At 38.3% G+C, this 22,832-nt stretch overlaps 1 protein-coding gene across 1 annotated transcript in view; it reads left to right on the top strand.

Moving 5' to 3' along the window:
- LOC120786433 (CUB and sushi domain-containing protein 3-like) overlaps positions 1-22,832 on the top strand; it is a 252,081-nt gene that overhangs the window by 11,991 nt on the left and 217,258 nt on the right. Inside the window, exon 3 of the mRNA XM_040121879.1 lies at positions 22,415-22,527. Coding sequence (XP_039977813.1) covers positions 22,415-22,527 — 113 coding nt within the window. The remainder of the gene's footprint in view (positions 1-22,414; positions 22,528-22,832) is intronic.

Raw genomic sequence — 22,832 nt, 5'->3', positions numbered from 1 at the left:
GTCACAATATTCTCACACATATGTAAGAATATACTTGTACATATGTACATATTGTATGTCACAAAAGGCAGGAACTGTTAAATCTCTTCTCCTTCTTTTGGGTTGCCATATTCTGGCCAGTTTATTCCCTGCTTCCTGTTTGTGACTTGACCCAGTTTGTATCTGCAGCCTTCTACAGCCCCAATTTTACACCTGGCTAGGTCAACCCCTCCAAAACACATACACAGACACACATAGGAGACATGCACGGTGAGACAAATACACAAAGACAGAAGCTAAACTTACACAAGCCGCATAAAAACAGACACATGCATACAAAAAGACAGGCACCTACTACACAAAGGTACAGAAGGAAAACACGCAGAAACATGAAGGCCATGGGAAACAGCAGTGTGTGATTGGTGTGAAAATAAGCAAATATGGCCTTTGATGTTGGGTACACTTTTTCGGGAAGAAGGCAAGAGGTGTACATGTAGATGTATTTCTGTGTGTGAGAGTGAGTGAGCGATTTGTGTGAGTGTGAACCGAGGTGTGTTTACCCCTGAGGTAGTGGTATTTCATCTCTTCCTGCATCAGTTCTGCCCTGTAGGGGGTAAGAGGTATGTGTGTGTGTTGGAAGATCCAAATAGCTTTGCTCAGGTTAAAAAGACAGGAAGGAAGAGAAAAAGAACTCTTCTTTTTAGGGGTTTTTTCAAGGCTTTTCTCCCTTACATGCTCCTGTGTATGGCGATCTGAGCAGCATTTTCTTCTTTCAAAATCAGAATTACTTTATATTTTCCAGTGCACAAAATCTGTTTCAGTGACTTTGATGAGAAATTAATCATGATGTGGCTCAGACATAATACACTGATTGCTATATAAGGACAGCACAGGACCTCCAGTACCAAGGGAGCTGTACAGAAAGCCGTAGTTACAATGTTTATCTACTGGTATGAAATAAAGTGGTTGTGTGCATACAGTATGTGCGCAATAAATTGTTATACATCCCTTGTTTGATATCCATAGACAATAGAAAATTGTGAAGATATACATGTGCTATACCAGATAACAAAAGTCCACTTGTGCTGGACTGCTGGACAAGAAATAACCCGGAAAAAACAAATAAACCGTGTCTAGACAACTCTCTTGCTGCACCAACTTTTATTGCAGTAAACATCATTTTGACACTGTGGGTGTCCATCAGGTCCATATTTGGTATATGATCGCTGCAAAAAAACTTGGGGAAACGAACATTTTGTGTGGACTTTGATTTGTGCATCATTGCTAAGCCTTTGCACAGTGTGCAGGGGAAACTCAGTGGGTGTGACTGTATTTGTACTTCAGACAGGGATTCTTATGGAGGACCACAAGTGTCACAGAAACAGTAATAAAGAATTTAATTAATTAAAAAGTAAGTGCACAATAAAAAAAAAAGCATTTATAAATGTATTTACAAATTAATGTATTAATCTATAAATAAAAAGATTACATTACCAAGTAATTAATTATTTGATATTTTAATGGTCATTAAAAAGAATTATAAAAAGAATTTACAAATGAAATATGAATCCATCAAAAAGGAGTTTACAAAAACAACATAAAACAGTCAATGATGAATTAAAATTAATGAATGAATTAATAAATAAATAATGGAATTTAAAAATCTATATGAAAAATTCAGTATAAAAAGAGAAATCAACAACTGGATTCACAAACTGAATGAAGAATACAGATTTTAATCAGGCATTTAAAATGTCAATTTCCCATTTGCATTTCCTTTTCCCCGCTGCTTTTCCTTGTCCTATTAGCTATTCGATTTGCTTGATCATTTAGCTTCTCCTTTTAGCTTCTCCATTTGGCATTTCCGTGACACTTTGGGCCTTGCGCTGGTGAAACGAGGTAAAACAATGAAAATGAGCCATGGCATGTAACAACCTCTCTGATTGGTTAGCGAGCCGCTCCTGCCTCATACCATGGCTATCTTTTCCAACATTGTTTAAGTGCCAAGACGGCCCTTTTAGGAACATAAGTGTATGTGCTTATGCCAGGGCATTTTGCTTTGGCTTTAACTCTCTAAAAATGTCCACACTGATATATCTAGGATTTTAAGGGACATTGCCAGTGAAATTGAGCGCTGATCATCAGAGTGTTGCGCAGGTGGAGACACCCTCGACTTTGGCACTCACCCTGATTGTCTCCTTCCCACATCCATGTCATTGGTCTGCATATGACATGCCAGGTGATAGCCAATCAGAGAGCACAGAGACACAAAGGAAAGAAGATGGAGAGGGTGTTATATGAGGGACGGAATATAATTTCCTGATGGATTTAACGCATCCATTATTACTCTTTTCCTTCAAATTATATAAATTCTCTGTTTGTCATTTTTACTTTCTCTCAGTCAATGTCTCCATCTCCAAATGTAAGATTTCAGTTCATTATCACTCCTGCCTTGAGACACAGTGACTGGTATCATTTCTCTTTCTCACAACCTGTCCCAGTCTTTCTGTCTAAGTCTGCCTTTCTCTGATTGAATATAATTCACGCTTTCATCTCTCTGTTTCTTTATGTCTGTCTCTCAAAGGCTCTCGGTGTCTCTCTTTTCACAATATTAATTCAACCCCCCCCCAATCTGTTCCTCTCTCAATTCTTCTTTTTAATGTCATTAATGCAGTACTGATAACAAGCTCTGTTCTTTTCAGCTCAGCCTGTTGTAGATAATTATAATCATTACAATGACATTAACAGTGCAGTACAGTATTCAGGAGTCAAATCCCCCGGTGATGTATCTCTCTTGAGTCTTTGGAGCTGCTGTTCTTTGTGTCATATTGTGGCCACTGTAGCCTGTGGAGATTATTTCTGCATGCATTTAATACACCTGGGATCAGCGTTAACTGATTTTTTTCCCCCCCCTCATTTTCTGTGAGTGCTCTGTTCTGTCTTATGAGAGAAAAGGGGCGCTGTTTCACATCATTGCAGTAACCCATCCGTTACAATGAGTCAATTTAACTACTTACTACCTATCAGTGCTTGATAAAGGCAAAGCTTCTATCTCGAAAACTGCCATATGAACAATTTCCTGCCTTTCTTCACATTTTAGTAAGATGTTATTTAAACCTCCAAAAGATGTTCAGTTTTTTTGGGGGGATTTTTTGGGTCCAAGGTGAAGAATAAACTTAGAATTCTTTATGAATATAATATGTTACTAAGAAATATTCTATAACCCCAACTGATTAGTATAAAGTTTGACACGTGATCCTGTTTTTTTGTTAATTCTGTAATACTGGGGGTACAAAATTGTCCTAGAAAAAATTCATGACTGAGAGCAGCATTCTTCTAACAATTTTTACAACTATTTTGTGAGACTGCCAACTCCATATTTTCTACAGTCTGATATCAATAAGCTATTCATTGGCAGTAAACCACTTTGGAAGGAAAGATGAGTACCTACAGTCATCTGTTTATATATATATATATATATATATATATATATATATATATATATATATATATATATATCCATTGGTGACTTTACATAATATTAGCAAGGCACACACAAACACATATGGCATTTGGTATTTGTTGTAAAACCCTTAGCTTGACATTGCAAATCTGAGTGTGGCAGTAAACAAGGCAACTGTGTGTGTGTGTGTGTGTGTGGTAAGAAGCAAGCTTTCAAAAAAAAAAAAAAAAAAGTACAGCTCAGGGTCATAATCTATTCAGAGTTTTCTTGGCAACAGCAAGAAGTGCCTTTGCGATTAAAGCAGCAACACTTAAAGGTGGTGTAAGCGATTTTGGAAAAAGACTTGATACTTGAGCGCAACAGCAAAACAAATACACCCCTCCCTTCAGTGATCTTTCAGAAGCACCGACCCCCAAATTCATGGATGTGCATTGCCAATACAACAACACTAACAACTGGGCCAGCTGACCGAAAGAGAAATATAGCAGATTCCAGAGCGTCTGCTGCCCGAGGGTAAGTTACCGGCAATTAGGGGTAGCAGTTTCTATCACTGTTTAATTACAGGTGGCATTTTTATTACTGTATTACTATAGAAAGTATGGATTTTATTGTAACTGTATTACTGTAGACAGTGTGAAAGTAAGTCTGCCATTATTTAAATAGGTGTTGTAGTCAAATGCTTATCTAAGCCAAAATCTAAGCTGAGGAGTAGTTTAGCCTATGTATTGGTAACATTATTGCTCGTAACCTCAACAGTAACAGTAACTTGTATTCTACCATCAGTGATACATTGAGCAATGTATCACTATCATTGCAAATTCTAAAAGAACAAGGAAGAACACAACATGGCAGGGTTATGTCTCTAACGTTACTTAGATTTTCTTCTTACTGTGGCCGTAATTCCACAGAAGAGCACGTAGGCAGGACGAGTAACGTTTACAAGGGAAATAATGTGAGGACTTCTGTAGCAAGTAATATTAAGTAATATATTTTTATACCAAGTTGGCAGGGTAACTTTTCTGATGTTATTTACATTTCATTACTATCATTGTGTGGCTCCGTTCCTTCCAGGTGAGGACATGGAGGCCGGTGAGAAGCCGGCAGAGGCAGAGATCGGACTACAGCTGGTTCCAGCAGCCTGCCCTCTGCGCCAGCATGAACGCACCCTGTTGCTGAATGGCTGGAATAGTGTGTTGTGGCCTGGTGTGAGCAACTTTGTTTGTTTCCAATTTACAGAACCAGGGCTTTTTTTTTTTTTTTTAGCACATACACAGAGTGGACAGGAGCGGACGATGAGGAGATATCCGCTGAATTTGACAAAAAGTGTATTGGAATAGAATTGCCGACTGTACCTTTAAGCAATTTTTTGGGCACAGTTATAGCATCAGAGGTTCACAGCCTTAGTTTACGTCTCAGCTATCCTGACAGTGGGCCTTTTGCTCTTCCCAGTTGGACTCCAAAGAAATGGACTTTGAGTCTGTGTGCTATACCTGTTGAGCTGGGCATGGCCATGGTGAGACCCACTTAGCCTTCGTCGTGGCTGAATCTTCTTAACCTTGTATGTTTTGGATAGCAGGCTAATGAGGGCCAGGGCGGTGTAAAGTCAGCCATTATACCTTGGATTACTCTCCTGTCTGGTAATATCGACAGTTCTATGTGTATATGTGTGTGTCTGCGTGTGTTTATGTATGTGTGAAGTTCCAGTAATCCCAGTGGCTAAACTGGTAATCCCCTCAAGCTGCCCATTAGCCCCTTGACACACACATACACACACACACGCACGCACACACGCACACACACGCATGCACGCACACACAGCTCCTTCAGGGCAGCCACCCAGGTGTCAGGAAGACTGTTCCTCAGGGAAGGATCACTATTATCAGCCGTGGAGCTGGCCCACCGCCCCTGGAGGGAGAAATGGAGACACTGGCTGGCAATACATACAGATTAAGGAGAGGGAGACAAAGGCAGAGGGAGAGATGAGGAGGAAAACAGAGAAAGGGATGATGAGAGGGACGGAGGCCAGGTTGGGATGACTGGAGGGGAGAAGAGGAAAAGAGAAAACTAGAAAGGGATATATGTGGGAGGAACAGAGAAAGGAAAAGAACAAGGAAAAGTTATTTTTCTGTCTCTTTCTTTTCAGTTAACTGGCCTCTGCATTGTTTGTTGTAACTTAGAGAATTTGGGGCTTTGGGATACTTTCGCCTCTCATATTTGGACAAGAACACCAGATTTCCGATATGGTTGTCTGTTTTTTTTTTTTTTTGTCTTGTACAGAACTGTTTTTTCTATTTCTGTGTATCCCCGGTTGCTGTTTCCGGTTGTTTCTGTCTCTGAAATGGCATCAGCTGATCTGTGCAGCAATGTTTCCTTTGAGTTAGCATCCTCAAACCAATGATTCACCTGAGCCCCAAATGGACTTTCTGAAAAACACAATGCCTTTGTGGATATGATGTCTTTGTTCCGGAAACGCTTCCTTTTTCTTCCTCAAGTTGATGTGATAATCAGTGTTTGGATTGTCATGGCCCATGAAACTTTTAAAAACCCCTCAGACTATGCCTGTCAGTGATAAAAATAAGTACTCTTTGTTATTTCTGTCAAACACACTTTTTATAGGTATTGGGCATTTGTTCAGACAACATCTTGTTGGAGTCTCATAGCCACCCACCGTCCCTCTGGAGCTTAGTTGTAAACTGTGCGGGCAGGAAGAGACATGCTTCTCTGATTATATGAAGACAACCACACTGAAGCTCTACGCTGATGTGGGACAACAGAGCAGTCGTTCCCTTTAGTATGTCACATAACACAAACAGCGAGAGACATAGACAATAACTCATTCACACTGCGGATACGCTGTTTCTCTTCTCTCGCACCTCTTACAGTCCTGAAGAGTTGTATTGACCGAAGAAATCTTGAGCTCAAACAATGCAGAAATAGGTGGCCTACTTTAATAAACCTAGACCAGACATTTTTTCGTTGTATAGGGGTATTCAGCCACTTGTTACAGAGAGTTTTATTCTAACTTAAGACCCAAGCAAAATTTACAGCAGATAATTTTACTTACTAGCGCTCATTTAGCCAGAAATTAAGTAACTATTAGGTAAAAATCACCAGTTAGCTTCTGTGTAAGTTTGCGGTACATCAAGGAATAGATTTTGTTTCTGTATCTCTCTGGATACTTAAGGCAACATATATAATTTTAAATTTATTTAATTGACAAATTTGTGACACTAAAGCCCTGGGTATGCTGTCCTATTTCATGTTTTCTTTTTTCTTTTGCCTTTATAATGAGCTGGATGTCAGACTATGAGAGGCTGTCAAGATAGAATCTTTAGTTTGTGCGATCCTGTCGGCATACTGTGGAACTGATCATTAGACTTTGGAGAATCCATCAGCCTCCGCCTAAGAGTTGGGAAACTATAAAACTTACCTAGAAGCTCAGATTCAGAGCAGATCCAGGTAATTAGCTGTCTGTGACCCTGCCTTACAGTACAATGCTGATTATTGCTTACGATGAAAATTTTGTCCATCACAGCCTAAACTGCAGTTTGACTTGATATGATAACGAAAGCAAGAAGGGCACAGTATATGTGTGGCTTCCGGTAGTGCTGGGGCCCATTTTCTTCATGTGGCGTTAGACTCGATAGTAGTTCTATATGCTTCATTTTTAAACCACAGAAATACAGAGAATCACTTTATATAAATATGAAATAAAGTTAAATTTCAGTTCTGTCATACTCACCCACTCAATCACATTGCCCTGCTCTTTCTGTTTATCTCTGTTTTACTCTCTCTGTTCCTCTTAACTAAATCAATTAAATGATGATTTAAACGTCAATGTCATTGTATTGAGTCAACGTACCTAATAACACTGCCCCTTAACTAAAGCTGTCCGACCCATGATCAACCCAGGTCTGAAAGAAGGTGTGGACACAGGTCGGTTGATGTATATTGACCTATTCAGTTTGAACACCAGCACAGATTTAACCAATGTTTGTGTGTCAGTCAGGTGGTTAAATGGTTAAAAAAAGCATTACATTCTGAAATTTTTATCTAAAAAGGAGATTCATCTATGCCTGCGTTTAAGACAACATAAGACTCTTAATTCTTTGTAGGCAGCAGCCATCAACAGGTTATGATTGGTACCTCGACGCATAGTTATGTGGTACCGCATTGGGAACGTACTGTTTTCTTAGAGCTGTGTCACTGATCATCTTGAGCTTCAATTTTCTGTGGTTCTGAGGAAATAGTGAGAGCCAAGGTTTTTGGAGCTGGCCTCGTACTAAGGAATAAATATCAGGTTATTTCTGCTTTTTTGATTTTAGTGTCTCTCTCAGATTAACTGTTTTTCTCAAGTGCTTTAACTCACCCTATGCAAAATGAAATGTATCAGTTTCAAGATTTATGTTGGTCCCACCCATCTTACAGAAATTAAAAATTAAATCTGTAAACATCTGAAGTCAGTCCTGGAGAGTAAAATTTAAGTAATGAGACCACTGAAGACATCATGACATAAAAGTCACAGATAACTTCTGCTAAACGCTTTTGATTTTATTTTCACTTTTACAGTGTTGTGGATGGTGACATGATTTGTGATGAGCATATATTTCTAAATAACTTCTTCAATGACATCTTACCCTGATATACAGCATGCAGAGCAAAATTTGTTTAGCAATGTGCTTTTAACTGTAGTAATCCAATTTTAGTAATTGAATTTCTCTACCTTTTAAAGTGATGTTAAATGTAGCCATTTGGTTAACTGCTTATGTCTGCACATGTAAAAAACATCGTAGATAGACGTGTTTAAGGATTACAAGTCAGGAATCTCCACCCTGGAGGGAGAATCAGTGAATGGAGCAGAGACAGACAGACAGACATAAAGAGCAGTAAGGCCCAGACACAGAGAGAGTAAGAACAATGTGTTTCTCTCTGCTCGATTGCTCTCTCCATTATCCTTCAGGACAGAAATACAAGAATTCAATTAAAAGACCATGTAGTGACCTTAACACAAATGCACATGCGTGAACACACACAGTGTTGATGTATCAATTAATCACTGTCTGTCACTTGACCATTATAGCCTGTGTATTCTCACTGGACCATGGGAATAATATACTGTGTGGGTGTGTATGTGTGTGTTTGTAAAATGTCGTTCTGCTCTATAATGACCATTGTTATTCCCAAGTCTTAAAATGTTGGTAGCTCCAACAAGCCCTCTAATAAATCTTTTTTGTGTAGTTTTGTGTGCGTGCACTTGTGTGTGTGTTTATGTGTGTCCAAGTCATTAGTATGCAGTATTGTGTACTCGCTTTGTGTTATTAAACAATAAAACAAGATGACAGAATATGGCCTGAGCCCTGGGGCTAAAACTAACATACTAGGACACACTCATCGAAACACACACGTACACACTGGCAACCTCAAGACATCCAAACACAAAATTTCAATGTCCATTGGAAGCTAAAGCCCTTTTATAGTGGATTCTTAAAACAGCAATTTTGAATGAATAACTTATTCTATTCATTTATTTTCACAAACTAGCAAATTAAAGCCACTGACTCTGCTTGGCTCATTGCTATTGCTGTTCTACACAGGAACTGAAGAAATTTGCTTGTCTTGAAGCAGAGTGGCCATATATTAACCTGAGTGTGAAGTTTAAAACATTCTACTCAGAGCTGATCTATTTCACTCCAGCATAACCATCAGCAGACAGAGACTGGTCTAGTATCAGTCCATCTCTAAGGGTGCCCATTCATGATAATGAACTGGGGATACCCAGGTCAACTTTCTTTGATCTCTAATCACTGATTTACCAAGTCCAGTTTTTTTAGTAAGCCTGGTTTAGATTGTTACTTCTACTAGAAAGTTAAGAAAGCAATCCAGTATTCAGTCAATATGGTTGACATTTGAAAAGCTCTGCACACAAAAAAGCAATGCTTACATTACAGATTACCATCAATGTTTTTTTTAATTAAAAGAGCAAAGCAATAAATCTGTACCATACATACAGTACGCTTTGCTAACACTGACCAAATGAGAGAGCATGCCAAAGAATAACATTTAAAGTACAGCTACACTTAAAAGTGGAGCCGTATCATGATGGTTTTGTCTAAAGTATTGTCCGTTTTATTCCAACACAACAAACTACGGATGTTACAAACAGTTTTCTGTCTTCTTTCGTTCCCCATTTAAATGATTCTACACTGCAATTATTTAATCTTTTTATAAAGACATCTCTGTGCTGAAGCTGTAAAAATGTATCTTTCTCACAAGACCGGTGATTTTATAGCTTGTGTGCACTTTACATAGTTACACAAAAAGACGTTCCTTCCAACATTATGGAAAAGATGGTCTTGTTGAGTAATTCAAGTACAGACTGTTACGCCTAACTTAAAGTGTAGCGTAACACCAGGCTAAAAAGCCGTGTTTCACTGCCCCCTCTGGTTGAAAGTTTAAGTTCTGTTTTAAAGTCTAAGGGCAGGGGCGTTGCACCTGTAACCACACCAAACAGTGATGCCACGGTATACTGACACATCCCGAAGTACACTTCTACATCACTGCAGCGAGATGAGGCGCTGGAAGTCAGCAAAATCAAAATTTATGTCAGGAGGTGTTTAGTTACTCTTAAGAGAAGGGGCAGTTTTTGGAAGTGTGAGGACAAACTACAAACAAGCAAAAGCTCAGCAGGCAAAGATGAGAGGAAGAAGCTGAAAAGCAAAAAACTGCACAGTACTTTGAAAGATTGACCTCAACTCCTTGCACATCCTCTATACCCCGTATAGCTATATATGTTGAACTAAGCTTTTGGCAGACTGCCAAATACATTAGTAAGAAATGCTGTCAGAAAATTCAAGATTTTTGTCATTTTTGAAAGGCTCAAAAGAGATGACGCAAATTTATTTGAAGGAACTTTAGCTATGAACTGCTCCTAACACTTTGATTTCTCCCTAGAAGACATAACCCTCATCACTGCTTGAAGGCAAAATTTTGTTTCCCAATTAAAATTTTAGCTTGTTTTTAAAAACTACATTTTAACCTGCTGTAACTGTAAAACTTTTTATTTTCCGAAAATATAATTGATTTTTGGAACATGCCTGTGGTTTGTTGGCTTTGTTTTTAATTTGGATTTGTGTTTTTCAAAAAATTATTTCACATAAACAGGAAAAATGGGCCAAAAGCCTTCAAGGCAACAAGCCATGTTAACATTCAACCATTCGCTCAGTGCACGCATGTACAACTGAGTGTTTGCCAACGGTTTTTGTTCTGCATGTGTGTATAGGTTTGTTAATGAATGTTTTTGTGTGTGTGCGCATGAATCCACTGTTTGGCTCAGTGTCAGTCTGTGTTGTGTGGTCGTTGACTGCCTCTAACAACAAAAAGGAGTAGTTATTACTGCAGGCAAGGTTATATACCTCTGTACAGACAGACGGATGCACAGAAAGGAATACAAGGTTTTTTTTATCGCAGTAAAACATGATAGCTGACCTCTACAATCTAAAATGTTAACATTATTTCTATTATCTCTAGCTAACAAATGTTTCACTGAAAAGAAAGCATTTTACAGAGGTTGCCTAGCAAGCTAGAGCTCATTTTCAATTCACTCTGGCATGATTTAGTTAATCACATTGCTCATTAATATATTATTGTTAGAGGGGTAAAAAAGCAAAAGAGTCTAAATGCAGAACAGGTGTATTTAATACTTTCCTTATTAATTTGCACATGACAGTCAAAACTGAATAAAAAAAACAGCCAGCAGAAGCACAGGTACATATAACCACAATGCTTGGGGATCTTAGACAGTCTGGCCTAGGACAAGTAAGAAGTTCTATCTACAGTAGTGTAAAGTATTTTAGACTACATAGCTAATGAAAGTTGACCATTAATACAGAAAGATTCAGGTGACGCGGCTCCTTTTAAAGAGTAACTATGCAGGATAATAATCCTGTTTGCACTCTGATCTAAAGCACAAAAGTTTACGCACAGTGCACTTTTGTGAATTGCTGCATCACAGTTGGGTGTCATTACAAACAAAGCGGACCACACCTGACAACACCCAACTGTGATGATGAGTTATATAGAGGATCTGAAATGATGGCAAATTTTACACAAATGCAAATGATGATTTGTGTGTGTGTCAAATATTTGACATTTAATCGAGTTGAGTTATATGTATCTGTAACACTGCTTGATATTTATTCAATTTGGGTGTAATTTGTGTGTAGGAAGGTGCGTTGTTGATTATCATAATTTATTTACGGATAAACATATACATTTGTAAATTTTATTTAGATTTGAACACTGTCAAACAAAATGTACTATTTGATATTGATATCAGCTTAAAATTATACACAGTGTTATTGACATCAGCATTGCTTTTTAGCTGCTGTCAACTTACAGTTATGGTTGGCAGCCGATTGAATATTGCCAGTACACTAGACTCTAAGCATTATATTACATTTAGTAAGCAGATGTCTGGTAACTGAAGTAAACAACTTTATAAAATTATTTTGCATACAATTTCTATACTGCTAGAAAATGTGTATCTGCTCAGATAGAGGTCTCAGCTTGTGTGCTTGTCTGTCCATGTGCGTCCCCGTCTACATTCCTCCTCTGTCTCACCATCCTATATCATCCTCTCTTTCTGTCTCGCCTTCCTCCATCCATACAGTATATCTCTCTAACGACTGTCCCTTTAAGGTGCTGTCAGCCCTGACACCTCCCCTTTAAATGCCAGCAGACACATGCAATCTGTCGTTACCTATCTACAAAATCCAGGTGTGTACATGCAAGTGCACACACCTGACATTAATGTGTGTGTCCCTTCCAGTACATGTATTCATGTGTTTATTTCCCCCTTTCTATGTGTGCATCTCAGGTTTAATAGTAAGTGATGGGGTAGCCAGCAGCCTAAACAAGCTTTAGCTGGGGGGGTGCAGCACTCAATATCTGTCTAACTGCCTGAGAGAGAGTGAGAGACAGGCAGAGCCACAGCAAGGGTGGGAGGGGGAAGGAGGTACACATCATTTATCATTTAATAGTGGAAGCAAGAACTCCTTTTTCAACAGTGAAAGGATACTGTTTACTGTTACTGTTTAAAGTCTCGTGAGGAAAACCAGGTCCGTTTAAAAGCAGCTCTGTTTCATATATCTATTCTGACTCCAACACAGTCCATCCAGTCCTGGCCTGTTTCTGCCAATTTCTCATTGTGTCCGTTGACATGAAAGTTATTCATCCTTTTTGAAAGCAGAGTGTATTGATATGTAAATGTGTAAATATGTGAAATATGTAAAAGTTAAAGTTATTAGTTTATATTATATTATCAGCGCTTCCTCTGTAAAACAATTTGAATTCCATTTTGTCTGAATGGGACTATATAAATAAACTTGCCTTACTTTGCCTTGCCTAGCACTGAATTATTTCAACCCATGTATACAGTGTAGCATAGTGTATAGAAAACTGAAGATTGTAAGACTTATTTGCATCTGTAATCATAGGTGTAGTGCCGAAACGTAGCTCCGCCACTTTTTTTTCTCCTAGGAGAGAAAAATAGAATATTCGCAGTTCTCATAATCCGGATGAAATCCATTTACAATTTTTTTTAAGTGCTTGAAGATCCAGTCATCACTAAGGCCTATATCATGCAAGAGAGCTAATGGAACCAATGGAATGGTCGAAGTTGTCATATTGTCATTTAAGGTATTGATGATTCACAACGTCAACTCATTTGTTGAGTAACATGCAGGAAAATATTTCACCTTAATAGTTGCCGGTAGCATTTGAACAGTACGTTGAATTTAATTATTTTTTCTACCTAGCTAACTTTAACTAGAAAAGATGAAAAGGCAGCTAAACGTATAACAAATAGCACCAAACCTTTGTGTGTACTATGTTGTAAGTATCAGCAGTAGTATTCTTCTAGAGTATTCTTCTTCTGAGTCTCTGCATGTTTGTCTTGGAATGTCCGGAGCTGACAGGGAGGTTAATCCACTATTCAACCCCAGTCAGAGTGTCTCTCCTTGGGGGTGCACAGAGAGTAACAATGGTCCCTGACACCTCCAAAGCTCTGGGACAAGAACAGCCCCCCCCCCCATGCACCATAAAAGGGCTTATCGTCCCTGAGCATCACAGCAGTGCTCAGGTGGATTGGAAAGAATGGATGTAAGATCTGTTGGGGGCCAATAAGTGTGACAAAGAGTGACACACACACACACACACGCATGGTTTGGCACATACGTCTGTACACTTAGATGCAAACTGGTGACATTTGGCAAGATAAAAGGAAGGACTGCACCTGCAAGCTGACGCAAAGTTTCTGTATTTTATAAAAACACACATGCACAGTGGCAAGCGTACAAACCGACAGGCAAAACCTTGCTAGCAGCAGTGGATGCTATCTTCTGGAAGGAAATTGGTTTTCTCCCATTCTGACTTTCAGTCTGGTGTATCTGAGAGTGTCCATGTGCATTCAAGCATATGTGTATTAGCCTTTTTGTGACTCAAATCTGTGTGGGTTCATCTTTTGTGTATTTTCACTGAATCAGAATATTTGTCTTTTGATTCAGTGTCATTGTTAAATATTAGCCTTTTCCACGACAGATATGTTTGTCAGGGCGTTACTGTGCTACAGTGAACAAGTATTCAGTTACACACTGATTCCCTCATGCTGTCTTTTGGATGTATTAAGTATTTTATTCAGCTTATCGTACATTTTAGAGACTTGGAGACCTAATATCTCTTTCTGTCTTTCACTTACTCTATCTCTCCTTCTCTCTGTGATGAATGGACCCAGTCAATGACTGGGGTGTGAGGTTGACCTGGCATGGGGGCCTATGTGCGTTTGTGTGTATTTGGTTGTCTGTGCCTCTGAATTAACGTGTGTGTGACTAATTTAATGGATAGCATGCCACCGTGGTCAAGGACTCCCCTTACACACACACACACAGACAAACAATTGCACTGGCACGAAAAACACACTCAGAGTTCATTGTAGGTTGTGAACGACTGATTTACAAGACACACCAGTGACTATTGACCACATGTACTGTAACCTGAAAAATGATTGTGAGTGTATATGTGTGTGTATGTGTGTCACTCAGGCTTGTGTTGTTAATCAATCATTCAGTACAGACCCTGAACTTTGTACGCGTGTAGAGGAAATAAATCTACTGGACATGAAGTGGATGTGAGGGACGGAGGAGTAAAGAAGGGGGCCAAGAGGAGAGATGACAGCTTTTTTTTTTTACTACTTACTTTTCATGTCACTTTGATTTTTTCATTAATTTTAAGTTACCTTTGATATTTTGCTCAGGTTAATGGAGTAACTTAATGTGGAATGGAATTTGAAGTAGGGCTGTCCTGAAATACCATTTTTGGAACTTCGAAGCTTCTGTGAGAATTAAGAGCAACACCAGCACAAAAATCTGACTTCATTGTTATACTTTTGTGGCATGCCGGCCACACTAACATCAGAAAAATTCCACAAGACAGCCAGGATGTCATTTACAGTTCCCAGGAGACTTGCCAAACTTGTTATAGATTTGTGATATGCCAGTTTCCTTTGGCATATCTGGTACTCGACTTTTTGGGGGTAATCTTTGCAGATTTGGTAGTTATTTCCAGACACTTGACTTTTTCGACTTTGTCACGTGGTCACGCGTCACTGTCCCATTGTCAGTGCTGGTAAGGACAGATGAGAGCTGTGACACACAAAACTATCACGAAGATTAAATGTCCTTACCTGAGATTAACTAATAATAATTAATGTTGATGCATAATAAATAAAGTTTGATCACTATTTCTTATTTCATGGGCTATTTGGGATTTTTTTTGGTAATGCACACTGTATAAATCAAAAAGAAATGTAATATATTTTTTTTAAAATGCTGCAGCATTCAAATACTGATTTGGATGTTGATAACCATGGCAACTAAATCTAAAATAGTTCTATTGTGAAGAATGCATAAAATGTCTATATAATTTGAAGGATGCTCTTCATCCTCTTCATCCTGTGAACAAAGTGTAGTTTTGCTTGATAGTAGTGTTTGACTGTCTTAGAACACAAATGCTTCGACAACCACACACAGGCAAGCACACATATAAAATCAATCTAAAGACGCTACATTTTAGACATTAATTAAAAGACCTGTAATTCCATCCTATATTACTTGTGCACTCATGGTCTTAAGGCAGTGAAAACAACTTTGAGACACCTGTATGTCTGTAGTTTGACAACTGTCCTCACTCAGTTGGTACAACGTCAGAAACTAGTCTGCAGATGAGACACAGGAAAATGTCATGCTAAACCTGAAGGCAATGATCATATGAATATCAACTAGCAAAATGGCTGATGAAACAACATTGAAATAAGGGAAACTGACGTTCAAGAAATAAGGCAAATACACTATTCAAACTATCAAATAACAATATTGGATTGTGTGTGGGGTTTAATTAAACTCATTCTGTGTCACTGTTAAATGGATCGAATGTGGCAGGTTTCATTTTGGAATAAATTGCCTTTTAGTAGATTGCATGGATTTTGGAGAGACTTGCATTTAAAATAAGTTTGTGTGATATCGCTAGAATACTTGAGAAACGACATGCCCTAGTGAGTAGTCCCCATGAATTTCAAAGTGTCCTCATTCTTTATCTTTGTGCTAACTCATAATATTTAATGTTATGTATATAAATACAGCAGACGGGTGTAATAAGTGACAGTAATGATTACTTCGCAATATAATAATTTCTGTTTGTTTTAGTAAAGCACAGGTATCCAGAAAAAAACATTTCAGTTTAGTAAAACACTGGAAGTATCCAGAACAGTACTGGACAGTTTCACGAAAAACAAAAACTGTATAATAATAACAAAATAAAATAAAAAAAATAGAATAATAACAAATGAAGTTGATATTTGTTTCATTGAATTAAATTTGACCAGAAGGTACAAGAAAATCTATTAAAACATTAAAAAAGTTTTCTCATAATTCTTCCCAAATTGAGTTGCAGATATCATTTCTGCACATCCAAAAAGTGAAATGATGTAATGACTCACTGTTATGAGTCATTAGTTATTAGTACAACTACATCAAAACACAGAGTAGGGAATGCTACCCCCTCACACAAACATTTCACTTTGTCTATCTCTGCCTCTCCTCTTTCTGCTGTGAATATGTGCAATGTTAAGGTTCAGCCATTAGCAAAAACATCAGTTTTGCTGTTCTTTTGTTGTTATTTTTGAGGTATTATATTTGTTTTGTCATGTATCTGCAAAATTAACTATTTTGTTTCACCGATACACTATAATTATGGACAAAAGACACAAACACAAATAGTTTTATCATTTTAAAAACTGTAAACTCTAGAGAGCTAAGCTGTATTGTTTATGTTTAATACAAAAAGATATAATAAACACTGATTGATTTGTGGTCTGGGGAAGACAAGCAGAGAAAAGAGTAGGAAGAGATGCAGTGGTTAGAGGGTCTTTATTGGTTTACATGTAGAAAGCTACCTGCCTCCCGAGAAAGAGAGAAGGCTGGAAAGAAAGTAAATGGCCAGAAAATTGACATAGTTACCCGTCTCCCAATGGACAGAGTCAGGAAGGCACAGAGTAAGGGAGAGAGGGAAAAGATAGATGGAGGAACATGGAGAGGGACTGGAGGAAGAGGAGTTTCAGAGCATTTTGATTTGTGGGGTCAGGCCTCGGGTCAGTATCCACTCAATAAAATATACACAAAACAAGCTAAAACACACACACAGTCACACTCAACCACAGATGTGCACACTTTCTTTAGCTCACAGAGAAACACGCCCAGTGGTCTCTCTCTAGTTCTACTTTGGTGGTTAGGGACTGGTAGCTACACATACTAACACAAGATGAGGGAAAATAAACAACCTTTGACTTACAGACTGTAATACTGAGCTCCTATCCCTATCACTTCCGATGTTTACGATATATATATATATATATTTCTATAATATGTTACACAAAACGCAGCAGGCATATTATCCATCACACAGGTTAACGGTAAATGTAAGTCATTATCCATATTGAGCTAGTCAGCTGGTCAATGACACAATGTGATTATAGCAGAAAGCGGTTATGAAATATAATCTTCATAAAAACAAGTATACATACAGAAGTATATATTAACTGGTTAATTTCAGGTCCAGGTAGGCACCCACACCATGCCCATGAATGTCTATTCCAAGCATATGTGAAGGCGTGTGTGTAGGTCGCTATCAGATGAATGACTGATGTGATTAAATTATGTTGTTCACATCAGATAGGATTTGATCTGAGAACTTCTTTTTCAACACCGCACAAAACCTTAACTGTGTACCACTTGTCTCAATCTGTCCATCCCTATTTCTTTTATTTTACTTTTACAGTTTATCTCGTCAACCCTGTCTCTCCTTTAACAGCAGTAATAATAATCAAAAATCTCTTTTCCCTGTTGGCAATAAAGATACCAGAAACGGGGGTCTGATAATCGCATTAGCCAGACTGCATGGTTGTTGTTTTTTTTATTTTTTTATTTGGAGAAAATAAAGAGAGTGGTGTGTCTTTATCTATGTTTGTGAGTGTGTGTGTGTGTGTGTGTGTGTGTGTGTGTGTGTGTGTGTGTGTGTGTGTGTGTGTGTGTGTGTGTGTGTGTGTGTGATCTTTTGTGTCATCCCTTATGTTTGTGTATGTGTGTGTGAGACAGCAGAAAAAGTACTCTGCTGATTGTACTTTATTCACTTGCTAATGTGATTTCACTCTATACACTACTCTCACACACACACACATTCCCACAGGAATAGAGCTTGAATGTTAGACACCCTCTGTTCCATCTTTCTTTCACTTTCTGTAAAAGACTTTTGGTTTTACCTCATAAATCTCAAAACATACAAATCCCTTGATAAATTATTACACAGGAAATGGAGTATACTGAGTGTGTATGTGTGTGTGTGCGCATATGTTTTGAAACTTTGTTTCTGCAGGTATGAACCATTACAAATAAGATACTGGAGAGGAATCAGGTGAGAAAGGGAATGGTTAAAGGTTTATTTATATAACAGGATATTTGCTTTTTTATGCCTGCTGCATCTTTATCAAGAAGCTACTTACAATGCGTTTAATGCGCACGCCGTTTCGGTGGGATCTTTCATTTTCTTTTATTTCACTGGTGAATTCGTATTGGAACGACACATGTTGTTGAGCTGAAATGTGACTAAGATATGTCAGGCTTCACACACTTTGGCAGAACATTCAACCAATAACATTTTGAAAAAAGAAAATGCAAATGTGCGGGGTTGTGGCCAGCTTTTACAGTTTTGATACCCAGAGGCAGAAATGCAACCATGGTGGCAAAAAATCTAAAAAAGGGGTTGAAGCAACAGGGACAATGCTAAAAGGAAGAATGGATTATCAGTAGGTGGCGATGGGGCAGGCTTTAATCATTTCCAAACTCTGTGGTAGTGGCAGCTAAAGTGACACAGAAATTACACTGAAATTAGCCATTTTGTCCTTGTCACATCCAAGTAACAGGAAGCAGTTTCAACAAATATGATCATGCAGAAAGTGCAACAGGCTGTTGTATCCTAGTAACTACTGAACGATGTGTGTGAGTAAGAGAGAAGTGTTCAGTATAGGCGAGGTAACGGTATCGTTTACTGCCCAGGGGGACAAACAAAACTCTCCGTTAGTAGTCCATGCAAGTCATCAATGTGTTTGTGTTAGTTTTTAGCTAGCCTAACTATAATTTATGTAATTAAACCACAAATTTTTTTTTTTTTTTTTTTTTTGCCGTTACCAGAAAGAATGCAACTGCCTCTGGACTAGAGTGGGGACGACCCTGATTTGCATATATATGGGAAATGCAAGACAGATGCAATTGGATTTGTGATCTGGGTAATGGAAACGTATATACTGTATGTGGTTAAGTGTATACAAAAGTGTATCAAATGAAATCTGGGCTTTATCCGTATTTAAGAGACATGAAAAAACTAGTATGAATTGCGCTAATATATATATATATATCTATATATATATATATATATATATATATATATATATATATATATATATATATATATGCCTCTCTACCTCTGTGCTTGTGGAACCTTGAAAGTTTATGCCACTTGTAAATTCAGAATTAATGCCACATCTGACAATAGTGTTTTTTCTGTAAAAATGGACTGTTTCCTACTGAGGTTAAGCATAGTGACAATCTGTGCTTCATTACATGCATATCATGCTAACATGCTTACTGTATTTTGGCCTTAGCATACAAAATATTGTAGAGACAGATAAAAGATGGGAAGGGGAAATTGGATCAAGAAGGCCAGTGAAATAACACAAAGAAAAGCAAATAGTTAAAAGACAAAAGGAGAGGCAGACAAAGATAAAAAGAGTGCAGATCAGAGGAGAGAATGACCAAAAATACAAAGGCAGCCGCGGCAGAAAAACAGATAAGATATAGATTAGGAACAGAGTGAGAGATTAAAGAGATGGTTGGGGGCTTTTAAGAAAGTGGCCACGATTTGTGCTTTGAGTGGTATTGGGCTAGATGAGACAGAATGAAGAAATAGAAAGGGAGGTAAATCAGTTGAGAAACAAGACTTGAGATATGAGGAAGAGCCAACTAAAAGAGACAGAGAAAACTGAAAACAAAGGAAGGCAAATTGACAGGAGAGATAGGAGCATGCAAGAATGGATGAAGCACAGTTTGGATGAACATAAAGGTGAATGGACAGAATAATTACATATTAGTGCATGTACAGGAGGGGAACAAATTCTAGTTAAAAAGTAAAGAAAAGTAGGAAGAGGGATGGGAGATGGCAAACAAGAGAGGAAATATGGAGAAACACAAAGATGAGAGGAGAGGTTAGAAGAGGGCAGTCAATGAATTCAGCATGAATAGGAAGAGGTGAAAGGGTCAAAGAAATAAAGAGGATGGAGAGATGAAAAGATGAGAGGAGAGGTTATAAACCTGCTCCATAATGCAGGATAAAAGCATTGTAGGAGGGAACCGAAGAAAATGAAAGAAGGGTTGAGAGGAAGAATAGATAAAGGGACTGAGAAAGGGCAGGTTCTTAAAGAAATTGCGCTTGTCTTTGCTGATAGAAAGCTTAATAAATTAAAATGTGGAGACAGAAAGAAAGATGCGAGGACAGATCGAGAAGAGAGATGAGTGCAAGGATTCGGAAGTCACTGCATTGTGTGAATGTTTTAAAATATTTTAGAAACACTTTATTATAACTGGAGATGTACATTATGCTAAAATATCAATTCTGTGATTATTTTGTTTTTGAAAGGTAGAGGTCACAGAGAGACACAATTTCTCTTGCTACAAGAATATTAGACAGTAAGAGATTACTTTTAACAACTCGTGGTTACAAATGTTTCTACCACTGTTGAAATGTTTTACAAGTGCACTCTGACTGGGAGGGAGAGGGAAGGAAAAAAAAGGTAGACAGATGCTAGAAAGGGAAGTTGGGGGGAGTAAGAAGAGTGATAAAAGCAGATGTAGGCAGAAAAGAAAGGGGATATAGAAAAAATCCAAGAGAAAGGATCAAAGATGGAGAGTATAAGGGAAATCAAGGGACACGGGTGAAAAGGAAAGGATGCAAGACAAAAGTAAAGGTGAAGGGGGAAAAAAAAGGGTAGTGTGAATGCCCGGCAAAGGGGGAGAGATGAGATGAGAAGAAACTCAGAGAAGAGAGGAAAAAGAGAGATTTAGCTGGATAAATACCACTGAGAGAAGAGCAGAGAGGAAGAGAGAGAAAGGGGGGAGGAAGTGTGTAAGGGTGGTGGAAGAAAAAGGGAAGAAAAGAAGGCGTTAGATGGCTTCATTCTGGAGGAGAGGATGGCACAGTATGCATGGATTGAGGGAAAAGGAAGAGGAGGAGGAGGACAGATGAAAGAGGAAGTGAGTGAAAGGAAGGTAGGAGGGAGGAAGGTGAAATAAAAGGAAGAATGGGAGCTGCAGGATAAGAAAAAATGTGTTGCAGTGGCAGCAAGGAGGTTTGGCTCTTTTCCATACCTGCAAAAAAAAGCTGGCCTTCCATTTCTTCCTCTCTCTTCTTCCTCATTTAATTCAAGGAATCTAAAAGCTGACGGCACACCTGGGTGGATGTGTGTAAGCTTCTTTTTGGAGGAAAAACTCGAACAAGCGGAGTGCAGATTAAAGGCTGCCTTGCTGTCTATCTGTACACAAACCCATTTCAGTATTGCTGATTAGCTGACCAAGGCTTACTTTTTTGTTGGTACACTTTAATCTTGTGGCATGATTTATTTAAAAGCCCCTATGAACTAGCGGGTTTTAGTGCAGCCCTTCTTTATATTTTCAAATAATAGAACATTGTTTGTGTTCTGCCTCAGAGGCTCTATGTCAGGTAGGGGTCCTGGTAAGGGCAAACATCCAAGATAGGGTTGTAATCAAATTGGCATAGTATAAATAGTAAAAGAAAATACTGGAAGTCATTATGTTTGTCTCATGTAACAAGTAGCAATCGTAGTTTCTAAGAAGCTTTTTGAAAACACAGCACATATGCATTTTTTTACTAACTCATATAAAACTAAAGACCTATCAAAAGTTAATGTTTTATTGTATTAGAGTGTTATTTTAACTAAAGTGTGAAGCAAAAATTAAACGTGGTAAATTGTATTTCAAAAGTTAACAAGTTATACACAGTATAAAAGACTTTTCTGTTTAGGTTTCTTGACCAATAATCACCAGGTTAAAATAAATAATTACAGTGCAGATGAGCCTGTTACAAATATCTACCGCACTCCTCTCAGCACAAGATGCTTGTTCTTTTTGTCTTTATTTGATGAATGTGTCTGCTGGTATTTTGAACACATCAATATGCTATTTTCTTTGGTAATGTAGTTTAACAAGCTGTACGTCCTGTACGGGGGGGTCCTGAATGTTTAATGTGTCTGGTAATTTGCTGATAATGTCAACACGTTCTTCTCTGTGTTTTCTACAGGCTAACAGGCTTCCAGGTTCCTCCCCCGGTCACCAGTACGGGAAACGTCTTCTCTCTGAGGTTGACCAGCGACTTTGCTGTCTCCGCACATGGCTTCAAACTCAACTATGAAGGTCAGAAAGTGTCTGTTGTGTGTAGGGGTTGGCTTGTGAGAATGTGTAGGCTGTGCCTCAATGCTGATCCCTAAAGTTCAGAAAGATGAACAATGTATATAACAACCACTGTGGCTACTTACTAAATGTCAGGTATAAAAGCTCACATGGGACTAGGGGCGTGAGCCGAGTAAGAAGGAAAGACATACAGACAACTAAAACTCAGCCTTGGTTGACCACTTGCTTTTGAATACAGAACATGAGCATGAGCACTGTGTGTTGCTTACGTTAGGCAGCCCCTGTTGAGATTTGCATGACACATTATA

The sequence above is a fragment of the Xiphias gladius genome, chromosome 24 (assembly GCF_016859285.1).
Source record: "Xiphias gladius isolate SHS-SW01 ecotype Sanya breed wild chromosome 24, ASM1685928v1, whole genome shotgun sequence".
NCBI classification, from domain to species: domain Eukaryota; kingdom Metazoa; phylum Chordata; class Actinopteri; order Istiophoriformes; family Xiphiidae; genus Xiphias; species Xiphias gladius.
Note: the sequence above shows the minus strand (reverse complement) of the source record. Positions and strands in the feature narration are given on the sequence as shown.